We start from the raw sequence: 18449 nt of genomic DNA, 5'->3' as shown, positions 1-18449 counted from the left end.
TGGTCAGGCCTGCTGACGTGAAAAGTGGAGGGCAGAGCCTAGCAGTGAAAGGGCTGAACCCTCTGTGGCTCCTTTCCATGTAAGGCCGGGTTTAGGCATCGTTTCTGGCCATTTGTGTGCACGTGTTCAGCGTGCAGTTATATGCACGTTTATTCGCGTTTTGCAAATTGTGACGTGCGTTTTTACCCGCGTACATGAAGATGCACATTTTGACTGGTAGCTTGTGAACAATGCGGGCAATGGACGAAAATGTGCAAACTGCTTCTGCTGTGCGTTTTCAGACCTTTCCATTGAGGTCTATGGGGCAAAAACGTGCTGTTAACTGCCCAGCGAAGCTCATGTACCTTTTCGGCCATTTGGCGTTTTCCTGCTCAGGTGTGAGGGGCCATTGAAAATCATGAAACTTCGTGTATTGGGCTTTTAACTGCCTCCGGTCCGGCCGTAGTAGAAAAACGGTGCGCTGAACACTGAAAAATGGCCTGGCCAGGAAGGGGGGCCAGAAACACCTGGTCTTGAAGTGGTTAAAAGCGCTTTTCCAACTGCTCAAAAGCATCTAGGTGTGAACCAGACCTTAGGGCCCATTCACACCGACGCTGTTTGTCGCTCATGATCAGTGCGACAAGCAGCTCAACACCAGAAATCAAATTAATTTCTCTGGCCCGTTTACATGTCAGCGTTTTGTCACAAGCAGAAATATACCTGTCACACAAAATAGTACATGCGCTACTTTGGGGCAGATTTTAGTGCGTTGTGTCCCTTAGATTCACTAGAAAACGCTTGAAAACGCACTTTTTCTGCGCTTTCTTGACATGAGTGTGCCAGAATCTGCTCACAAAAACGTTTGACTTAATGTACGCAAAAAACCGCACAAAAAAGACACGCGTAAAACGCACGTAATAGGTGTTGCCAAGGTGTGAACCCAGCCCAAGTGTTCCTTCTTATTAACATTCAAACAATATATATATATATATATATTTTATAAATCAGGAGTAAGGGACAGAGAACCAGCTCCCCAATGTGAGACAGCTGTCGGCTGTGAGCTCAGTCATTTTTTTATTATTACAGGTAAACCTTTACACGGCTACAATCTCCCCGCCATAGACACTAATACAATTTCAGAGCTTTTACCAATCATAGCTCTCCTTTCATCACCCTCCGAAGCATGAGAAGGCACGCCGATGTAAGGCGCGCTGCTATTGGCTATCCTTCCAGACGCCTTTCTAAGGCGTGGAAAGATCGGTGGTCCGGGGGGAAGAGTTCGCAGGGTACACTATTCTCATCTTCCGGTGTGCGCTGTACACATCCGGTCGGCGAGCCGCACAGTGTTTTGTGGTGGAAAGTGACTGTAGTACACCGGAGGACGGTGTGGAAGGGTGCCGAGCGCTATGTCGGACACGTGGAGCTCCATCCAGGCTCACAAGAAGCAGCTGGACTACCTGCGGGAGCGGCTGCAGAGGAGGAGGAAGGATGTCAACTCTCAGCTGGTGCTGGGTAATGTGCTGCCTCCCTTCATTCACCAGGCTGCAGAATATACACGACTGTGTCTCTATTTATTACATTACTGCAGCAGATTTGTTTTTTTATTTTGCTAATAAAAGCGTAATATGAAATCTTTTCTTACAGCTGTCCACCTTCCCAGCCACATCTGTGGAACTATGTAGAGACCCTTACCCCCCTACTACCCAACAAAATCTCATAGCAGTCCTTACCTACTAGAATGGGTTGGCAGACCCCTCACCAAGCAGGCAGGAGTTCTCTGTCCTGTGTGTTTTTATTTTCTAGAAGTATGGAGACTGTCCTCCTGAAATGCTAGTTATGTGGCTGTATCTGATCTCAGTCTGGTCTCAATCATTGATCAGAAATAAGTCTCCTGAGAGCAATGTACAAGTGCTGATCTACATGCAAACTTGGGGCCACTGGCTCTGAAAGTTTTTTAACATGACAACCAGGCATCGTGCATTTTTAAAATTGGAGCAGTTGCAACCCCCATATTTGCTCAGTACAGATCTAATTTACTAGCTAAATGGAGTGAAACCATAACCAACCCCAGTGTATAAAGAGCAGGAATAGAACATGTTTTGTTTTTTTTTTTAAAGTGTATGTCTTGTATGTCAAGCCAAAAATATTTTTCTGGTTTTTAATAGACTGAAGAAAGATTAGAACTCCTATCTGGGGTTTGCTTCCTGTTCTGCTGACAATAGTTTTACCAGACAGGATGTGAAGGAAAATCTGCGACAGGGACACAGACAGAAATAAAAATCTGACGGGTGTTCTAAATTCCTCTACTCTAAAAAAATGATTTCTGTTTGTGTTGCTGTGGGAGAGTTTCCCCCACTTCCTGTCCGGCAAAATTAAAGTTGTCTACAAGACAGGAATTGAGGGTAAATCTCTCTAACTGAGTCCTAGATAGCAGTAAAAACCTGACAGGAGTTGTAAAGCATTCCCCACTCTCTCTACAATTAGAAAACCTGTTTCTGGCATGACTTAAAGTCGAACTCCAGGATTTTTTTTCTTTTGTACAAACACGTTACCTCTGATAACAGTAATGCCAGGTCTGTAACTTTGCTGGTTAGTTTTAACATCTTACAGGGTTACTCACAAGAGGGTGAAGAGTTTGGAGAAGGCAGAAGAAGTGGCCAATCTAGGACAAACTCTTCACCCTTTTGTGAGTAACCCTGTTAGTCTCACTTGTGCTAGAAAGTACAGACAGCTATATACTTTGGGCACTGAAGGGATGGAAAGCTGTGGTAGTGATACCGACCCCCTCCTTTCCCCCTGTCCATTCACAAAAAGACATGTTTTTATTTATTAGGTACACGGCATGATGTGAATGGACAAGGGGAAGATCCTGTTGTTTACTTTTCCCTTCTTTATTTATTCTGTGAATAAAGTGCAAGGCTTTGTGTGAATGGATGCAAGGAGAGGGCAGGTGTATGACCAGAGCCCCTCTAGTGCCGCAGCGTTTCATCCCTGCAGCACCCAAAGTATAGTGCTGCCTGTACATTCCAGTGTGAGCAAGATTAGGATTTTGAAACTAACCAGCACGTATCTTGCCCTAGGATCACTGTCATTAGACGTCTGTACAGGACACAAGGCAAAAACATTTTCCTGGAGTTCAATTTGTAAAAATGTCAATGATATTGGCTTCATGTTCTGCATGAAATCCATAAAATGTAAACTGGTAGGTATCAAATATGATGGAAAACCCCATTTCAGCAGACTCGTTAATGAGATATGTTGTTATTGTGAATCATTGCATAGATTTGTGGACATTGACTGTCCGCAGACTACTGTCTAATAACCTCTGTGAATACATTCTTCTTGTCTTCTCTCCTTCCAGATCTCCAGAACCCAGATGCTGGACTGGCTCCAGGTTTCCGTAGTGACAGCCCAGTCCCTTCTGCTCCTCCACAACCTTCAAAGTCAGCAAGTGGACCAACAGAAGTAATTCCAGACCCAGAACTGGAAAGTAAACTGCTGCATCATCTGTCAGATCTGTCACTTGTCCTGCCAGCAGATTCTGTATCCATTCAACAAGCTATTACTACGGTGAGAATTGCTGAAAAGTTAGAGCGCACCTGTCACGTGCACAGACAGTACCAAGAACCTTGAAGTGCCGCCTCTTGAATTCAGAGCTCTATACTATGAAGTGGGAAACACCTGTCCCTGTCCCATAAGATGTGAGCGTTATATATATACATACACACACACACACACACACACACACAAACTGAGTGGACATAATAATGGTCATAATAATCTGGCCACTCAGTGTATATATGACTAGTGTTTGCTGTTACAATTGGAAGGAGCCATCTTTCCAATTGCTGTTCCTGAAGATGACGGGAAAAATTGTTATTGCATACATTTTTTTTCCCAAGACTGGCTGAAAGATTTAGTAAACCCTAACTTGATGTAATAAGCAATTGCCATGTTGTTCCTTCAGAGATAGGAGATTTTAGTAATGGGGTTTATTATTATTATTATTATTATTATACAGGATTTATATAGCACCAACAGTTTGCGCAGCGCTTTACAATATAAGGAAGACATTATAATTACAATACAATTCAAGACAAGATGGTAAGGAGGGCCCTGCCCGTGAGATCTTGCATTTATTGTCGGAGTCTGCACAAGTGGATGTTTACATGAATCATAATGCTGGCTATTTCTTTCAGATTTGATCATTCTACTTGAGTGAATATAATTTAAAAGGATTTGAATTCTATCACTTAACTCAAAAAAATCTTACTGTGTATTTTCGGCTTTACAATTTTTCTTACTCATGCCTTCAATCTTTACCTATTGTAACTGTTCTTACTTTGTTCCTCAAGTACGATCTATTATATGATACCTTAATAATTGTAAAATAAATATTTTTCGTTGCAGCCGGACCTTCCAGTGTCACGCCAAGCAGTTGAAAGCCTTTTACAAAAATTTGCAGCTCAGGAGCTTATCGAAGTTAAAAGTAGTGAGCATGAAGATAGCGACCGGCCCACTGTAGTGACTTTTGCTGACCATTCCAAGCTTTCAGCAATGATGGGAGCTGTATCTGAAAGAAAAGGACAAACTACTGCTCCAGGAGCCAAGAAGAGAAGAATACAAGAGACAGATGGTGCTTCCTCCTCATCAGTAGCATCATCTTCTGGTGCTTCAGGAGAGAAAAAAGTGTCCGAGCCCCATAAGAAGGCCCGCAAACATGCATCCCATGTAGACTTAGAAATAGAGAGCTTACTAAGTCAGCAATCCACTAAAGAACAGCAAAGTAAGAAGGTAAGATTTTGTTTTTTTATCACAGGGCCTTGGATGCTGTTTCAGATTGTCATGTGTGTTTTAGAATTCAAGTGGTATTAAAGGAGAACTATGGGGTTAAGTCTTTACCCCATAGTTCTCCTTAGGGTAACGGGAGGACACAAACTAGCGTCCTCCCGTTACCCTATGCTCAGTATACCGCAAGCTACAACTCGCGGTATACTGAGACGCCACAGTATACCACGAGCTGCTGCTCGCGGTATACTGAGACGCCGCAGCTGAAGCGGATCCCGACAATTATGTCTGGATCTGCCCAGCTGCGTGAGTGAAAGCTGGCTCTGCGTCCTCCCGTCACCCTAAGCTCAGTATACCGCGAGCTACAGCTCGCGGTATACTGAGACGCCACAGGTATACTGAGATACCGTAGCTGAAGCAGATCCCGACAATTATGTCTGGATCCGCCCAGCTGCGTGAGTGACAGCTGCCTCTGCCTATCTAGAGGCAGAGCCAGCTGTACCCGCCCCCTCCCCCGTCCGTTCCCCCAGTCAGCGCTGGAGGATCGTAGCGGGGAGGGGGGAAACCAGCCCCTCCCCTGTCACGGCAGAGAGCCGTGTCAGGATCGAGAGGTGAGCGAACGCCGGTATGTGTTCGCTCACTTCTCGATCTACTGAGCCGACCTGTGACAGTCTCATTGTCACAGGTCGGCTAGAACTATGAGGATGAGTGAAAAGCACTCACCTCATAGTTCTCCTTTTTAAAGTCTTGATTTTCTTTTACATATATCTACTGCAAGCAAGCAAAAGATATATGCAAAAAAATTTTTTTACATTTTGAGAATAGTTTGCGCACGCTCCCTCCCGGATCTAGAACCCAGCTTCCTGAACAGGCGTGCAGGAGGAAGTGTGTGCGGGCGCATGAGCAGTCAATATGACTGGTAGGGAGAGGAGGAGAGACTCAATGTCAGTGAATGCACGCAGCCTGGAGCGAGTACGCCAGACAGAGTCTGCGGGACACAGGAAAAAAGAGGAGTCTGCGCTTGATCAGAGAGCGGCACCAGCGCTGGAGGGACTGTTGGAAAAGAGTGGAAGGAAGAAGATGTTTACATCAAGAGGCATCACATAAGGTAAGTACTTAAAGCAGAATTAGAATGGGGGGAGAAAAAAAAAGACTAATGCCAAACCCCAGGTATGCATTATTTTGCATAATTACAATGGTTCAGCTTGGCCCAATATAAGAATGCATATTCTGTACTTGATCAGCCACTTGGGACCCCGTAACTCACTGTTGTAACCAGAGCTACTACAATGCTGGCTGCTGTCTTTCAGGTCCTGTACTGTGCTTAGCTGCTTTCCCTCTGGTCTGAAAACACAGGTGGTCGCTCAGCACAGTGGCCATTTAGAGAATACCTAGTATTTCTGTTAATGAATACATGGCGTTCTCTGATTGGACAAGGGACGGATTGTGACACCACAATCGACTTATCTAATCAGAAAAAGCCTTGCATTAATTCATAACAATACTAGGAGCTCCCTGAATGTCTGCTTTGGTGAACAAACAACCCATCTGTGTTTTCAGAGCGAAGGGAAAGGCAGCTTAGCACAGCTCCTTACTGGAACGGGTAGATCACTGTTAGCACTGTAGTAGCTGTGGCTACTTCATAGCTTAATGGCCATGGTTCTCAACTGGTGGGTCGCGACCCAAAAGTGGGTCACAACCCTATGTTCAGTGGCTTGCTGCGTGCCTTCCACTGCACTAGGTGAGAGGCTACTAAGCCTCCCCCCAATGCAGCACTGTCAGTTCTTGCGCTGAGCAGCCATTCAAAATATGCTGCCCGATGCTGAGTGTCAGCTTGCGATGGGGTGGGGGTATGGCCGCAAGGGAGCTCCATCCATACGTGCATTGCTTACAGCTCCCTCGCATGCCCTCTAGAGGTGCCTGGACCGGAGGGATGTCATATTCTGGGAGACTGGGTGGATCTTTAAAAAAAAAAAATTTTGGGATTGTGTGTGAGATTGCGTCTGTGGTTGTGTGTGTCTGTCAGTATCTTTAGGGCCCGTTCACACTAGTACAGTGCTGTACTGTACTGTACCATGCAATTGCACCTACCGTGAGTTCTGGTGCATTGCGCTGCCATTCATTTGAATAACACCCCAAATGCACCTCCCACCCACAGTTCGATTGCCTGCACCGGAATGCCATGTGTTCCAGTGCGGTGCATCTTGGGTCACGACTTAATGACCAAGGACAAATGTGGGTCCTGAGGTTACACAAATTGAGAACCACTGCTTTATGGGATCCCCAGTGGCCAATAAGGTATGACATAATACTTACATTGGGCCAAGCTGGACAAATGTAAGTATGCAAAATAATGCGTACCTGGGGTTTGGCTTTAATTAGTGCCCTACACATGCAGTACTGTATGTGTGCATTCCCTTTTTGATCTATTATTTTTAATAAGATATATTTACCCACAGGTTAAATTGAGTCGCATGACCCACATTTTTTAACAACAAATTATAAGATTTATATCTAAAATGTCTTTTATTTACTTTTTCTACTATGCTAGCTTAGACGTGTGGTTGTGATTTAACTGCGCTAAGCCATCTCTAATATTGACTGTTGTACTCTGTTGCATTTAGTAAGATGTTGGCAGGTTGAAATGAGCAGTTTATTGGTTTCCACTTTTTTTTTTTCCTATGACATTAATTTAGGTTTTCTTTCCTTTGAAATGTTAGGTAAGTCAGGAGATTCTGGAGCTCCTAAATACTAGCACAGCCAAGGAGCAGTCCATTGTGGAGAAGTTCCGCTCCCGTGGAAGAGCTCAGGTCCAGGAGTTTTGTGACTATGGGACAAAAGAAGAGTGTAAGAAAGCGTCTGGAGTAGACGCTCCTTGTCGGAAGCTACACTTCAGGTAAGAAAATATTGCAGAAAAAAATGTGGTGTCATTTTACAAAATAACCATTTGTAGTAATTCTGTTGTTTATAATTGCGTGGCATTTAACAGGTCTAATAATGTGACAAAATAACACTGTATAATGTATGTGCATGCATTGGTAGTATTGAATACAAAAGCACCACCTTGCTTTTACTTTTTTGGCTATTTGCATAAAATGACTTTGTCGCCAGTAATGTTTTGTTTAAAAAACGGTCCAGGGATGTTGACATTTTTGAATAAACTGCTTGTCCCAGGCCTAAAGCAGAGGCCCAATCTACTTATCCTGCTCCCAAAAAAATATTTTAACCAAAACCATATTTAATCGTGGTGAGCGAAATTTGTGAGCGAAATTCAAAATCCAAAGCGCAGGGCTGCGCTGGACGACAGTACGTGGTATGGATTGTACACCCGTACTGGCGGAGAGGAAGGAACATTCCCTGAAAGTAGGGATGTCCCGATACCTTTTTTTTAGGACCAAGTACAAGTACTTCCCCTCATGTACTTGCCGATACCAATTACCAATACTTTTTCTTAAAGGGACAGGTGACTTTAAATGATCCATAGTACAACTACATGTTATGTACTATGGATCATGATTTAACCTATTCATGTTAGCAGTGGAGAATTGTAACTCTATTGCTGGAGTGTAGTGGAGGTGTGTGCTGTATATGAGCTTTATATCCCTCACTCACAATTTCACTCCAATACTTGTTGCCTCACGCGGTGCCTCTCGTAGTCGGCGCTCACAATTGGGAGGCACTCACAATTCTGCCCTGCTAGCATGAATAGAATCATGATCCATAGTACATATACAGCACACATGTCCCGTACACTACAGCAATAGAGTTACAATTATCCCCCGCTAACATGAATAGGTTAAATCATGATCCATAGTACATAACATGTAGTTGTACTATGGATCATATAACCTATTCAGTTTAGCAGTGCAGAATTGTAAATCTATTGCTGTAGTGCATTCTATATGTACTGTATATGTGCTACATATAGAATGCACTGCAGCAGTAGATTTACAATTCTCCCCTGCTAACATGAAGGGGTTAAATGATCCGTAGTACAACTACATGTTATGTACTATGGATCATTTAACCCATTCATGTTAGCAGTGCAGAATTGTAAATCTATTACTGCAGTGCATTCTATATGTAGCACATGTACAGTACATAGAGAATGCACTGCAGCAATAGACAAAAAACTAAGCCAAGACCCCGTCTTACTCTCTGTTGCCTCGATCACGGTGCCTCACGATTTTCCTCACACGTGAGGACGTCGTCGGCGCTGAGCTAGAGAGGAATGTCGCGTCGCTGCTGCTCCGGTGGGTGGCACTCCAGGTGGAGTCCTAATTTCAGTGGCCGGCAATTGCCTGGAGCGCCACCCACCAGAGCAGCAGTGGCGTGACGTGGCGCGGTAAGTTAAAAAAAAACATATCACAAGCTTCGGCGCTAGGCTTCGGGGCATTTTGACAAGTGCAAGTACTTGTCAAAATGCCTTGTATCGGTCCCAATACCGATGCTAGTACCGGTATCGGGACATCCCTACCTGAAAGGTAAGTATAGCAGTGGGGGGAGAGGGGGCCAGATTTTAGTGGGTAATTCCGTTTTCCCAAATTACTTGGGAAAGTGAACTTACCCTTTAATGCACATTGTGCCGGTTAGAGAGCACTGCTGCCCTGTTACCACAATATGTCACACAGTGTAATGGGTGCAACACTCAGCGCACACAACCACAGAATGCCCGATGTTTACATTTATTCGCATGGAGATGGCGGTGTTGGTTTTTATTTATTTTGTCAATGTTTACTTATCACTTTTTCATTTTTATTGTTCTCTTTTTTTTATTGTTCTCTTTGCCATTCTGCATCCAGTATGCAAAGTCTAGCCTTTGTTTTACAGGCGCATCATCAACCCCCATACCGATGAGTCTCTCGGTGACTGCTCTTTCCTGAACACTTGTTTCCACATGGACACTTGTAAATATGTTCATTATGAGATTGATGCCTGGGTGGAGCCTGGTGGAGGAGTAGTCGGGACTGAATCTACTCCGAGTCAAGATATGCCCTTAGCTAAAGGTGTGGGAGATGCAAGTGTAGGAAGTCTCTTCCCCGCACAGGTAATGCTACCATTTGACTGCTGTGGGAATATACACATTTCTGGCATGTACATTTTCATCTTCAGTATAAAATATATTATTATTGAGTTAGTTTTGTGTTTTCTAAGTGATTGACAACTACATATAGTCCATTCTAATGCTGGCAAAATGTTCATCTCATTCAGAAGTTTTTTGCTATCAGTTTTATTTACCATAGTAATTTTCTACACATTTGTTCCACTTGTTACATTTTACAGTAAAAACCATGTTGCTTGACTGACAGAGTTTATCATAAACTAAAGCACACTCCAATCCACTTCTTATCAAATGCATAAAAACATCCTAATGGCATGAATTACATGGGAGGGAGAATTTAGAGCATGAGCACCTGCCATAATTCTTGGAACAAGGTGTTTAACCAGTTGACATCCGCGGTGTTAAACCCCCTTCCCATCCAGGCCATTTTTCAGTATTCAGCGCTGCGGTACTTTAACTGACATTTATTCCGTCATGCAGCGCTGTACTGAAATGAATTTTATACCCTTTTTTTGGGGGGGGACAGATAGAGCTTTCTTTTGGTGGTATTTATTCACCACTGGGGGTTTTATTTTTTTACTATATTAAGGAAAAATTACCGAAATTAAAAAAAAAAAAACAGTTTCCCCTATATTAAATGATAAAACATTTATTATTACCCAATTTTTTGGTAAAATATAATGGGGGGTGTGTGATATATAAGAATGGGTAGTATGTTCAAGGGAGGAGCACAGAGGGCAGCTGAGAGGACTGTATGTGCAGGGTAGTCCTGTCCTGTGGAGGGTATGACGGGGGCAATTTGTACAGAGACGGAATAGAGGGTATGAAAGCAGGCAGTATGTGCAGGGAAGGGGTGCATAGTGTATGTTCCATCTAGGGGTTTATCACTGGGAAGTATGAGAGGAAATCTGAGGGTATGATTATGAGTAGCATGTGCAATGGGAGGTTTGCAGAGATATGATGGAAGACAGTATTTGCTGGAGAGATGTGTGGAAGGTATGACATCGGGCAGTATGTGCAGGAGATATGACAGTGCTCCCATTCTTTGCTTTGTTTAGTTGGTGGGGAGAAAAGACTCCGGCAGCATATAGGCAGTGTGTGTAAAACATAGATTTAAAGGGGTGTTAAGTTGGGGAGGATAAGGCAAAACTTTGCTAGTTTTTATTAATTGGTAATTTAATGAATCTGTTAGTTGAATTATTAGTTCTATTACCTGCATCAGCCTATAATTTTTGGGTACTTTGTTTATCAGTGGATCCGGTGTGACATCCGATACCTGGACATGAGCATTTTGGGCAAGTTTTCAGTGGTAATGGCTGACCCACCATGGGATATTCACATGGAACTGCCATATGGGACCTTGACTGATGATGAGATGAGAAAATTGCAGATTCCGGTGCTACAAGACGATGGATTCCTTTTCCTCTGGGTCACCGGAAGGTAATACCATGGTTTTCTATAAGCACTAAGGGGGCTATGTATGGAGGGCTAAGAGGGCTGAACTGTATGTTTTTATCCTGATGTTCTACTTCTTTGTAACTATATTGTTAGCATGGTGAAATCCTTTCTGCATTCTTATAAAAAAATTAAAGGAAATGTGTACTGAAAATATATGGCGGCTGCGATTGCTGACCTCTCCTGAAAACGCTAGTTACTTTGCTGTCAGTTGCAAAATGTCAAACACTTAGAACTGTATGAGCAAGCTATCCCTAGCTCTGCTGTCACCTGAGGGGTAGCTGTTGCAATTACTAAGGCTGGTCATACACTAAGAATGAACTGGCTGCAATTTGTTCAGTAGATGGCTCTGTTGGTACCCTTCCATCCGGCATCCATAGATCAGAAAATCGATGGAGCCAGGTGGGAAATTTTCAGATGAATAGTGATGGTAGCCAATCAGCTGCTATCAGTGTTTGGGTATTCTGACAGCGGTAAACCCACTGCTGTCAGAATACAACAGCCTAGTGGGAGATTAGTCCACCCATGCTGTTTAGTGTGGAAGGAGGAATCTGTGATATATTTGTATTCATCCTTCAGGCTTAACAAATAAAGCTTTGCAATAGCCAATAGCAAACTAGCAATTAACAAATTCACTTTACAATAGCCAATAGCAAACTAGCTATTGCGCCCACCCTCTGCTGCTGCCAATCAGCAGAGGGGGACCTGAAATTCTCCATCAGGTCCAGTTCTAATGATTGACAGTAGCAGATTGCGGGAGTAATAGACAATTCGCTATTGGCTATTAGGGCTGCAACAACTAATCGACATAATCGATTATAATCGATTATTGAAAAAGTTGTCAACTTTTTCAATCATCGATTAATCGGCTTCTGGTTAGTTGGCCCTGTTCACGGCTCCACACGCGCTGTGCGCCGTACCTCCTCCCCACCTCAGACCCGCCAGCACCCACGCTCCACACGCCACACCTCTTCCCCGCCTCACGCTTACCGCCCTCCCACATCCACGATCGGCACAGGGATGAGGGGAGAACAAGTAAGGAGGAGGAGCAGGCGTGGGGGTATGACAATCGCCGATAGACAGGCCCTATCTCAGAAGCAAGTTGCTGGAAGACTTTTTTTTTTTTTATTCTGACGGTATACATATCTGCCCAGGTGAGCCTGCACTCTTACCCCCCCCACAGTGCTGCATTAATGTATTGCGGGGGTAGTGGGATTTGTAGTCCTCTCTAGCTGCTGGTACATTGTGCTGTACCATCAGCTAGAAAGGACTACAAATCCCAGCAATACATTATACACTGTATGTATAATGTGCTATTGCTGGCATTTGTTGTATTCCTATATGGCTGGTGGTATTCTGCATTGCGCCGTATAATCATTATACAGCGCAATGCAGAATACCAGCAGCTATAGAGGACTACAAATCCCAGAAATAATAAATTATACGGCCCAATGGAGAATAACACCAGCTACAGAGGAATACAGCAAATCCCAGCAATAGTACATTATAGTATAATGTACTATTGCTGGGATTTGCTGTATTCCTCTGTAGCTGGTGTTATTTTGCGTTGCGCCGTATAATCATTATACAGCACACTGCAGAATACCAGCAGCTATATAGGACTACAAATTCCAGCAATAATAAATTCTACAGCGCAATGCAGAATACAAGCAGCTACAGAGGACTACAAATCCCAGCAATACATTATACACCATATGTATAATGTGCTATTGCTGGCATTTGTTGTATTCCTATATGGCTGGTGGTATTCTGCATTGCGCTGTAGAATTTATTATTGCTGGAATTTGTAGTCCTATATAGCTGCTGGTATTCTGCATTGCGCTGTATAATGATTATACGGCGCAATGAAGAATACCCCCAGCCATATAGGAATACAACAAATGCCAGCAATAGCACATTATACATATGGTGTATAATGTATTGCTGGGATTTGTAGTCCTCTCTAGCTGCTGGTACATTGTGCTGTACCATCAGCTAGAAAGGACTGCAAATCCCAGCAATACATTATACACCATATGTATAATGTGCTATTGCTGGCATTTGTTGTATTCCTATATGGCTGGTGGTATTCTGCATTGCGCCGTATAATCATTATACAGCGCAATGCAGAATACCAGCAGCTATAGAGGACTACAAATCCCAGCAATATAACATTATAGTATAATGGACTATTGCTGCGATTTGTTGTATTCCTCTGGAATTCGTTGTCTCCTTTAAGCAGTGGTTCTCAACCTGTGGGGTCGCTGTGTGATTTCTGCTGTGCTAGGTGAGAGTCCTCCTCAGCCCTCTCCTAGCGCAGCAGTGTCAGTTCTCCCGCCACGCCGCCAGATGTCGCTGCAGCAGCCACGTCATCACTAAATTTTACTATTGGGGGTCATCGCAACTTGGCAAATGTCACCAAGGGGTCCTGGCCCTAGAAAGGTTCAGAACCACTGATGTAGGGGGATAACTGTAGATTAAAAGATAAGATCTGCTTTCTATTAAGTAGTTAGCTTAGTGCAAGTTTTCATTAGAAGTGTTTTTTTTTGGTTTTTTACTGTAAGTGTATTTCGAGAATCATTGTTTTATAGTTTTTATAGTCTTTTCTAAGTCCTGGCAGTCTACCTATATTTCATATGAATGCATCTCTAATTTTTATTCTCTCTTAGAGCTATGGAACTGGGCCGAGAATGCTTGAAGCTATGGGGGTGAGTGTATGATACCTTTGGTTGTCTGTTTGTGACTGATGCACTTTTCTAACCTGACCTCTCATTGGCTGACCTATCTACAGATACGAGCGAGTGGACGAGATAATCTGGGTGAAAACGAACCAGTTACAAAGAATTATTCGAACTGGACGCACTGGACATTGGCTTAATCATGGCAAAGAACACTGCTTGGTAATTGTTTTGTTAGCTGATTTATCCAGGTATTCCATTCATGGAAGCACGATGTTTGTTTAAAATCTGTTTATTACGTCAAGATACACCTGTATTTATTACAACAGAAAAAAAGTAAATCATCAAAACTTTTCTTCATTGTCCCATTTCACGTATTTCTGGCATTTATTTGAATTATAAAGAAGGATATCAGCTAATATTCACTGATATCTGCAAATTGTCCACGTTAGAGCTCAAGCTCTGTTTATCTGTTTATCTGTTTGCACGGCTTCAATTGCTGCACAAAGCTCAAGAAACTTTGTACCAGTATCTCTAAAGTTACAGATAGTGTCTGGCTTTTGAGCCTTTACAACTATTATATTCATTAAACTAAAGTTATTTCAGAGAGAGGACTTGAGGTCTGTTGCAGCCCCATTTGGGAACAACATCTGTGCACTCTCATCTTATTTCATAGAGAATAGTTGTGTGTTGCAGCCAGCCTCAAATGGGAACAACAGCCATTGCACTTTATTTTGTACCTATTGGTTCACATACTGGCCCCTTCTCATGTCATCCAAGCCCTGTACTCCTAAATCATCCCCACCTGAACCACTGTCACTCCTCCTGTCTATTCCAGCCACAGAAACTGAAGATCAGATCTACAGCATATTACACCAACAATGATTCAATCTTGCTCTTTGTTAAGTAACCCTGATTATGACATTAAAAACCTAAAAAGTGAAACGTGATCTTTCTTTCACTCAAGAAACCTGATCACAGCTTTAAAACACCACAGTGCAGGCTGGACAATGTTAATGCATGGGCTGTTCATAGGTCTGATTTGCACAGTATTCAATTTTTATGAGATTACTTTGTTTTGGTAGGCATCTCCCCTTGCTGGATCGCCTACCTATAGAAATGATAACGTCTTGAAACATTCTGATATTATTACTATCGGGGGACTTTAGGTTATGCCTACTTGGGTGGGCACTTCATATTAATTCTGTTTTATTATTAGGTTGGTGTGAAAGGAAACCCCCAAGGATTTAACCGGGGTCTTGACTGTGATGTCATTGTGGCTGAGGTAAGCTATGACACTTCTTGTGTTGTGTAGACATATTAAAGATGCCCACAGACATGAGACTCCAGCATAAACATAAAAGTATGGTCATAGACAGGAGCAGAAATCTGATTACTACTACCTAGACTGCTCTCAGACATTGGTTTCTATTCCCATAACCACTGTGGATTGTAGCAGTCGCGTTTGACTAACTCATGCAGTTTTTATTTACTTTTTTTGTACAGTGTAAATGGTTGAAGAAAACATGTTTTGGGAAAAATGAGTTGGCCATTGCTTACTTCTTGAAAATAAGTTGCCTGGTTGTACCTGGCTTCCGTACTTTAGGACACTGGCCATGCAGATCAGGGAAGTCAAAGTGAAGTCAGTACCCAGTAAGTACTGAAGCCACAAACCGCCAGGCAACTATTATTTTAAGACGTGTTGAACAATGGCAGCCCCATGCTTTCTTAGTACATGTTTCCTTTAATATATGCAAATATTCTTGACATGTTTGGGTTTAAAAGATGACTGTATGTTAAATCCTGTAGGTACGTTCTACAAGCCACAAACCTGATGAGATTTATGGTATGATTGAGCGTCTGTCACCTGGAACTCGCAAGATTGAGCTCTTCGGACGACCACATAATGTACAGAAAAATTGGTAAGTGCAAACTTTCAATATGGAAGGAAACTTACATGGGTCATGTTTTCCTAAACCAGTAAACATTGGTATTACTTTCAGTATTTTAAGTGATTTTCCATGTCCTTGTATGCTGCAATGACTGTCAGGAGTTACGCTGCTCATACCTTTAATTATCTGTTGTTTATTATGAGCTAGAAACTTCAAGGTTATTATTTCTGTATAACACAGTTCCATAGAGTTCTCTAATCTTTAGACAAAAAGTCGTCAGTACCCAATTAGAAGGTATCTCAGAAGTTTACATTTTTTTTTGGGCACATTGCCCTCTCTACCATAAACGGTAAATGTATAACAGGGTAGGGAAGCTATTATTACCGGACACTCCCAAATAAAGTGAAACATTTACCACTAAGGGGCACATTTATCATGGAGGATGGATATCGCTATCCGCTCAACACTGCTGTTTACTTCCTACTTTGTCTGCATTTTACATTCCATTAATAAAATGCAGGATGTGGTGTGAAGCCTGTAGTGTCCTATATAGTCTCTGCTTAATGCCGTAGGGAAACAGTCTAGTAGAAGATACCTGTCACATTGGACCAGGTGCGTGTGTGTCGCTTACCTGGGAAAGATATGATACCAGGATCCACTATATGAAGAAGGCAATGCAGTGTGCATTGGGCAATGTTCTGCTGGGAATCCTTGGGCCCTGCCATTTGCTGTATGTGGATATTACTTTGACACGTTCCACCTACCTAAACATTGTTACTGACCAAGTACAGTATTCCCCGATGGCAGTGGCCTCTTTCAGCAGGAAAATGTCCCCCATCACACTGCATACATTGTTCAAAAAAGGTTTGAGGAACACAACATCAAGGTGTTGACTTGGCCTCCAAATTCACCACATCTCAATCCAATTGAGCATCTGTGGGATGTGCTGGAAAAACAAGTCTGATCCATGGAGGCCCCACCTCCTAACCTACAGGACTTAAAGGATCTGCTACTGACAGCTTGGTACCAGATACCACAGAATACCTTCAGAGGTCTAGTGGAGTCCATGCCTCGATGGGTCAGGGCTGTTTTGCCGGCAAAAGGGGGAACTACTCAACATTAGGAGGGTGGTCATAGTGTCATGGCTGATCGGTGTATATGGCAATGCTTAAAGTGTTTTTCCACTTTTGCAGTCCAATTTGAGATAACCCCTCTATATGTTTATTCTGTTTATCTGTTCACACAGCATAATGAAAAATATAAAAAAAATATGTCTTACCTTTTGTTGCAGCAGGCAACATGGCTGATTCCTAGTTTTTCTCAGCACCTTCACATTGATCTGTCCTAATAGACTTAGGACTAAAATTTGAGGATTGTGTTTATCTTATTAACGTCATTACCATACAGTAGAGAAACCCCTCACAACCCCTATTAACATTACAAAAAAAGGAGAAGCAATATGACATTTTAGCTATTAAGAAGCCCTAACCCAAATAAAAGCAATTTAAACTGCAATTATTTAGTTTTTTCAGCTTCTGCTATATGAATGGTAACATGTAACACATATAAAATAGGTGTTATCCCAATGTGGCTGCAAAAGTGGAAATACACTTTTAATTGAGGGCAGGTTAACAGGAGGTAACCCTCTCCTCATTGAAGGCCCAGCCACACACCAGAAACACAGCTTTACTTTAGTAGCAAAAGTGCCCAGTGGAGAGGATTCCGAAGTCCTGTTGGAATTGTAGAAAAGAAATGAAACTGCCATTATTATAGAGATAGTGTCTCCTACCTTCCTTCTGTTTTAGCACTCCTGGTGTTGAATGCTGAAGAGTTCAGCAGAGGGAAGGTAGGAGGAAGGACCATGGGAGAGTGGAGTACAATACCTGAGTGTATAAGGGCTATTTGCAAGGTTTTAGTGTCATTTCATGGCTTGTAGGGATGATGGCGTGATGCCTCTATGGCCATATAATAGGCATTAAAAAGACGCTGTGCAAATTATTTATTTTTCAGGATTGTAGAATGACTTCTATAAACATTAGAAAAAGGCTTTAGTTTGTACTGCTGGCAAATATAACTGTGATTGTTCATGTGTTACATGTAGCTCTGTGGCTTTAATGACTACTGGCTTTTTTTCTAGGATCACATTGGGAAACCAGTTGGATGGGATTCATTTATTAGATCCAGATGTTGTGGCTCGATTTAAGCAACAGTATCCAGATGGAGTGATCTCAAAACCAAAGCCCGTGATGAACTGCTCTTACTACATTAATGAGCAAGATAATATGGATCAGAAATGCATAGGCATTTGAGATCAATGCTGTCTTAATTGAAAGAAGACTTTATCTCATTTTTGAGATTGTTTTACAATTGTAAATACAGATTCATGGGATTGTTCTTCTTTGGTAATGAAGTGTATTCTAAATTAAACATTCTAACAAGCTTTCAAGGAACATAGTATACCTGCTAAAGGTATGTGTTTTTCCTCCAGGCTTACTTGTAGTCTATCCCCCTGCTGTGGAAAAAAATTAGATTATTGTACTTGCCTTTAATTCCTTTTCTAGGAGTTCGTTGAGGGACACAGGGAAAACATATACT

At 42.5% G+C, this 18449-nt stretch overlaps 1 protein-coding gene across 1 annotated transcript; it reads left to right on the top strand.

Moving 5' to 3' along the window:
• The first annotated feature begins 1281 nt into the window (after window positions 1–1281).
• On the top strand, window positions 1282–18207 carry METTL3 (methyltransferase like 3). Its single transcript, XM_018563141.1, has 11 exons — window positions 1282–1491; window positions 3341–3549; window positions 4390–4773; window positions 7488–7663; window positions 9598–9814; window positions 11082–11269; window positions 13954–13992; window positions 14076–14184; window positions 15182–15247; window positions 15772–15884; window positions 17992–18207. Exons 1-11 carry the CDS (start codon window positions 1386–1388, stop codon window positions 18161–18163), a joined length of 1779 nt encoding a protein of 592 aa, XP_018418643.1. The 5' UTR covers window positions 1282–1385; the 3' UTR covers window positions 18164–18207.
• Window positions 18208–18449: the final 242 nt, after the last annotated feature.

Source organism: Nanorana parkeri, unplaced genomic scaffold (genome assembly GCF_000935625.1).
Source record: "Nanorana parkeri isolate BGI_ZX_2015 unplaced genomic scaffold, ASM93562v1 scaffold635, whole genome shotgun sequence".
In the NCBI taxonomy this organism is placed as follows: Eukaryota; Metazoa; Chordata; class Amphibia; order Anura; family Dicroglossidae; genus Nanorana; species Nanorana parkeri.
This window is presented reverse-complemented; position numbering and strand designations above follow the sequence as displayed.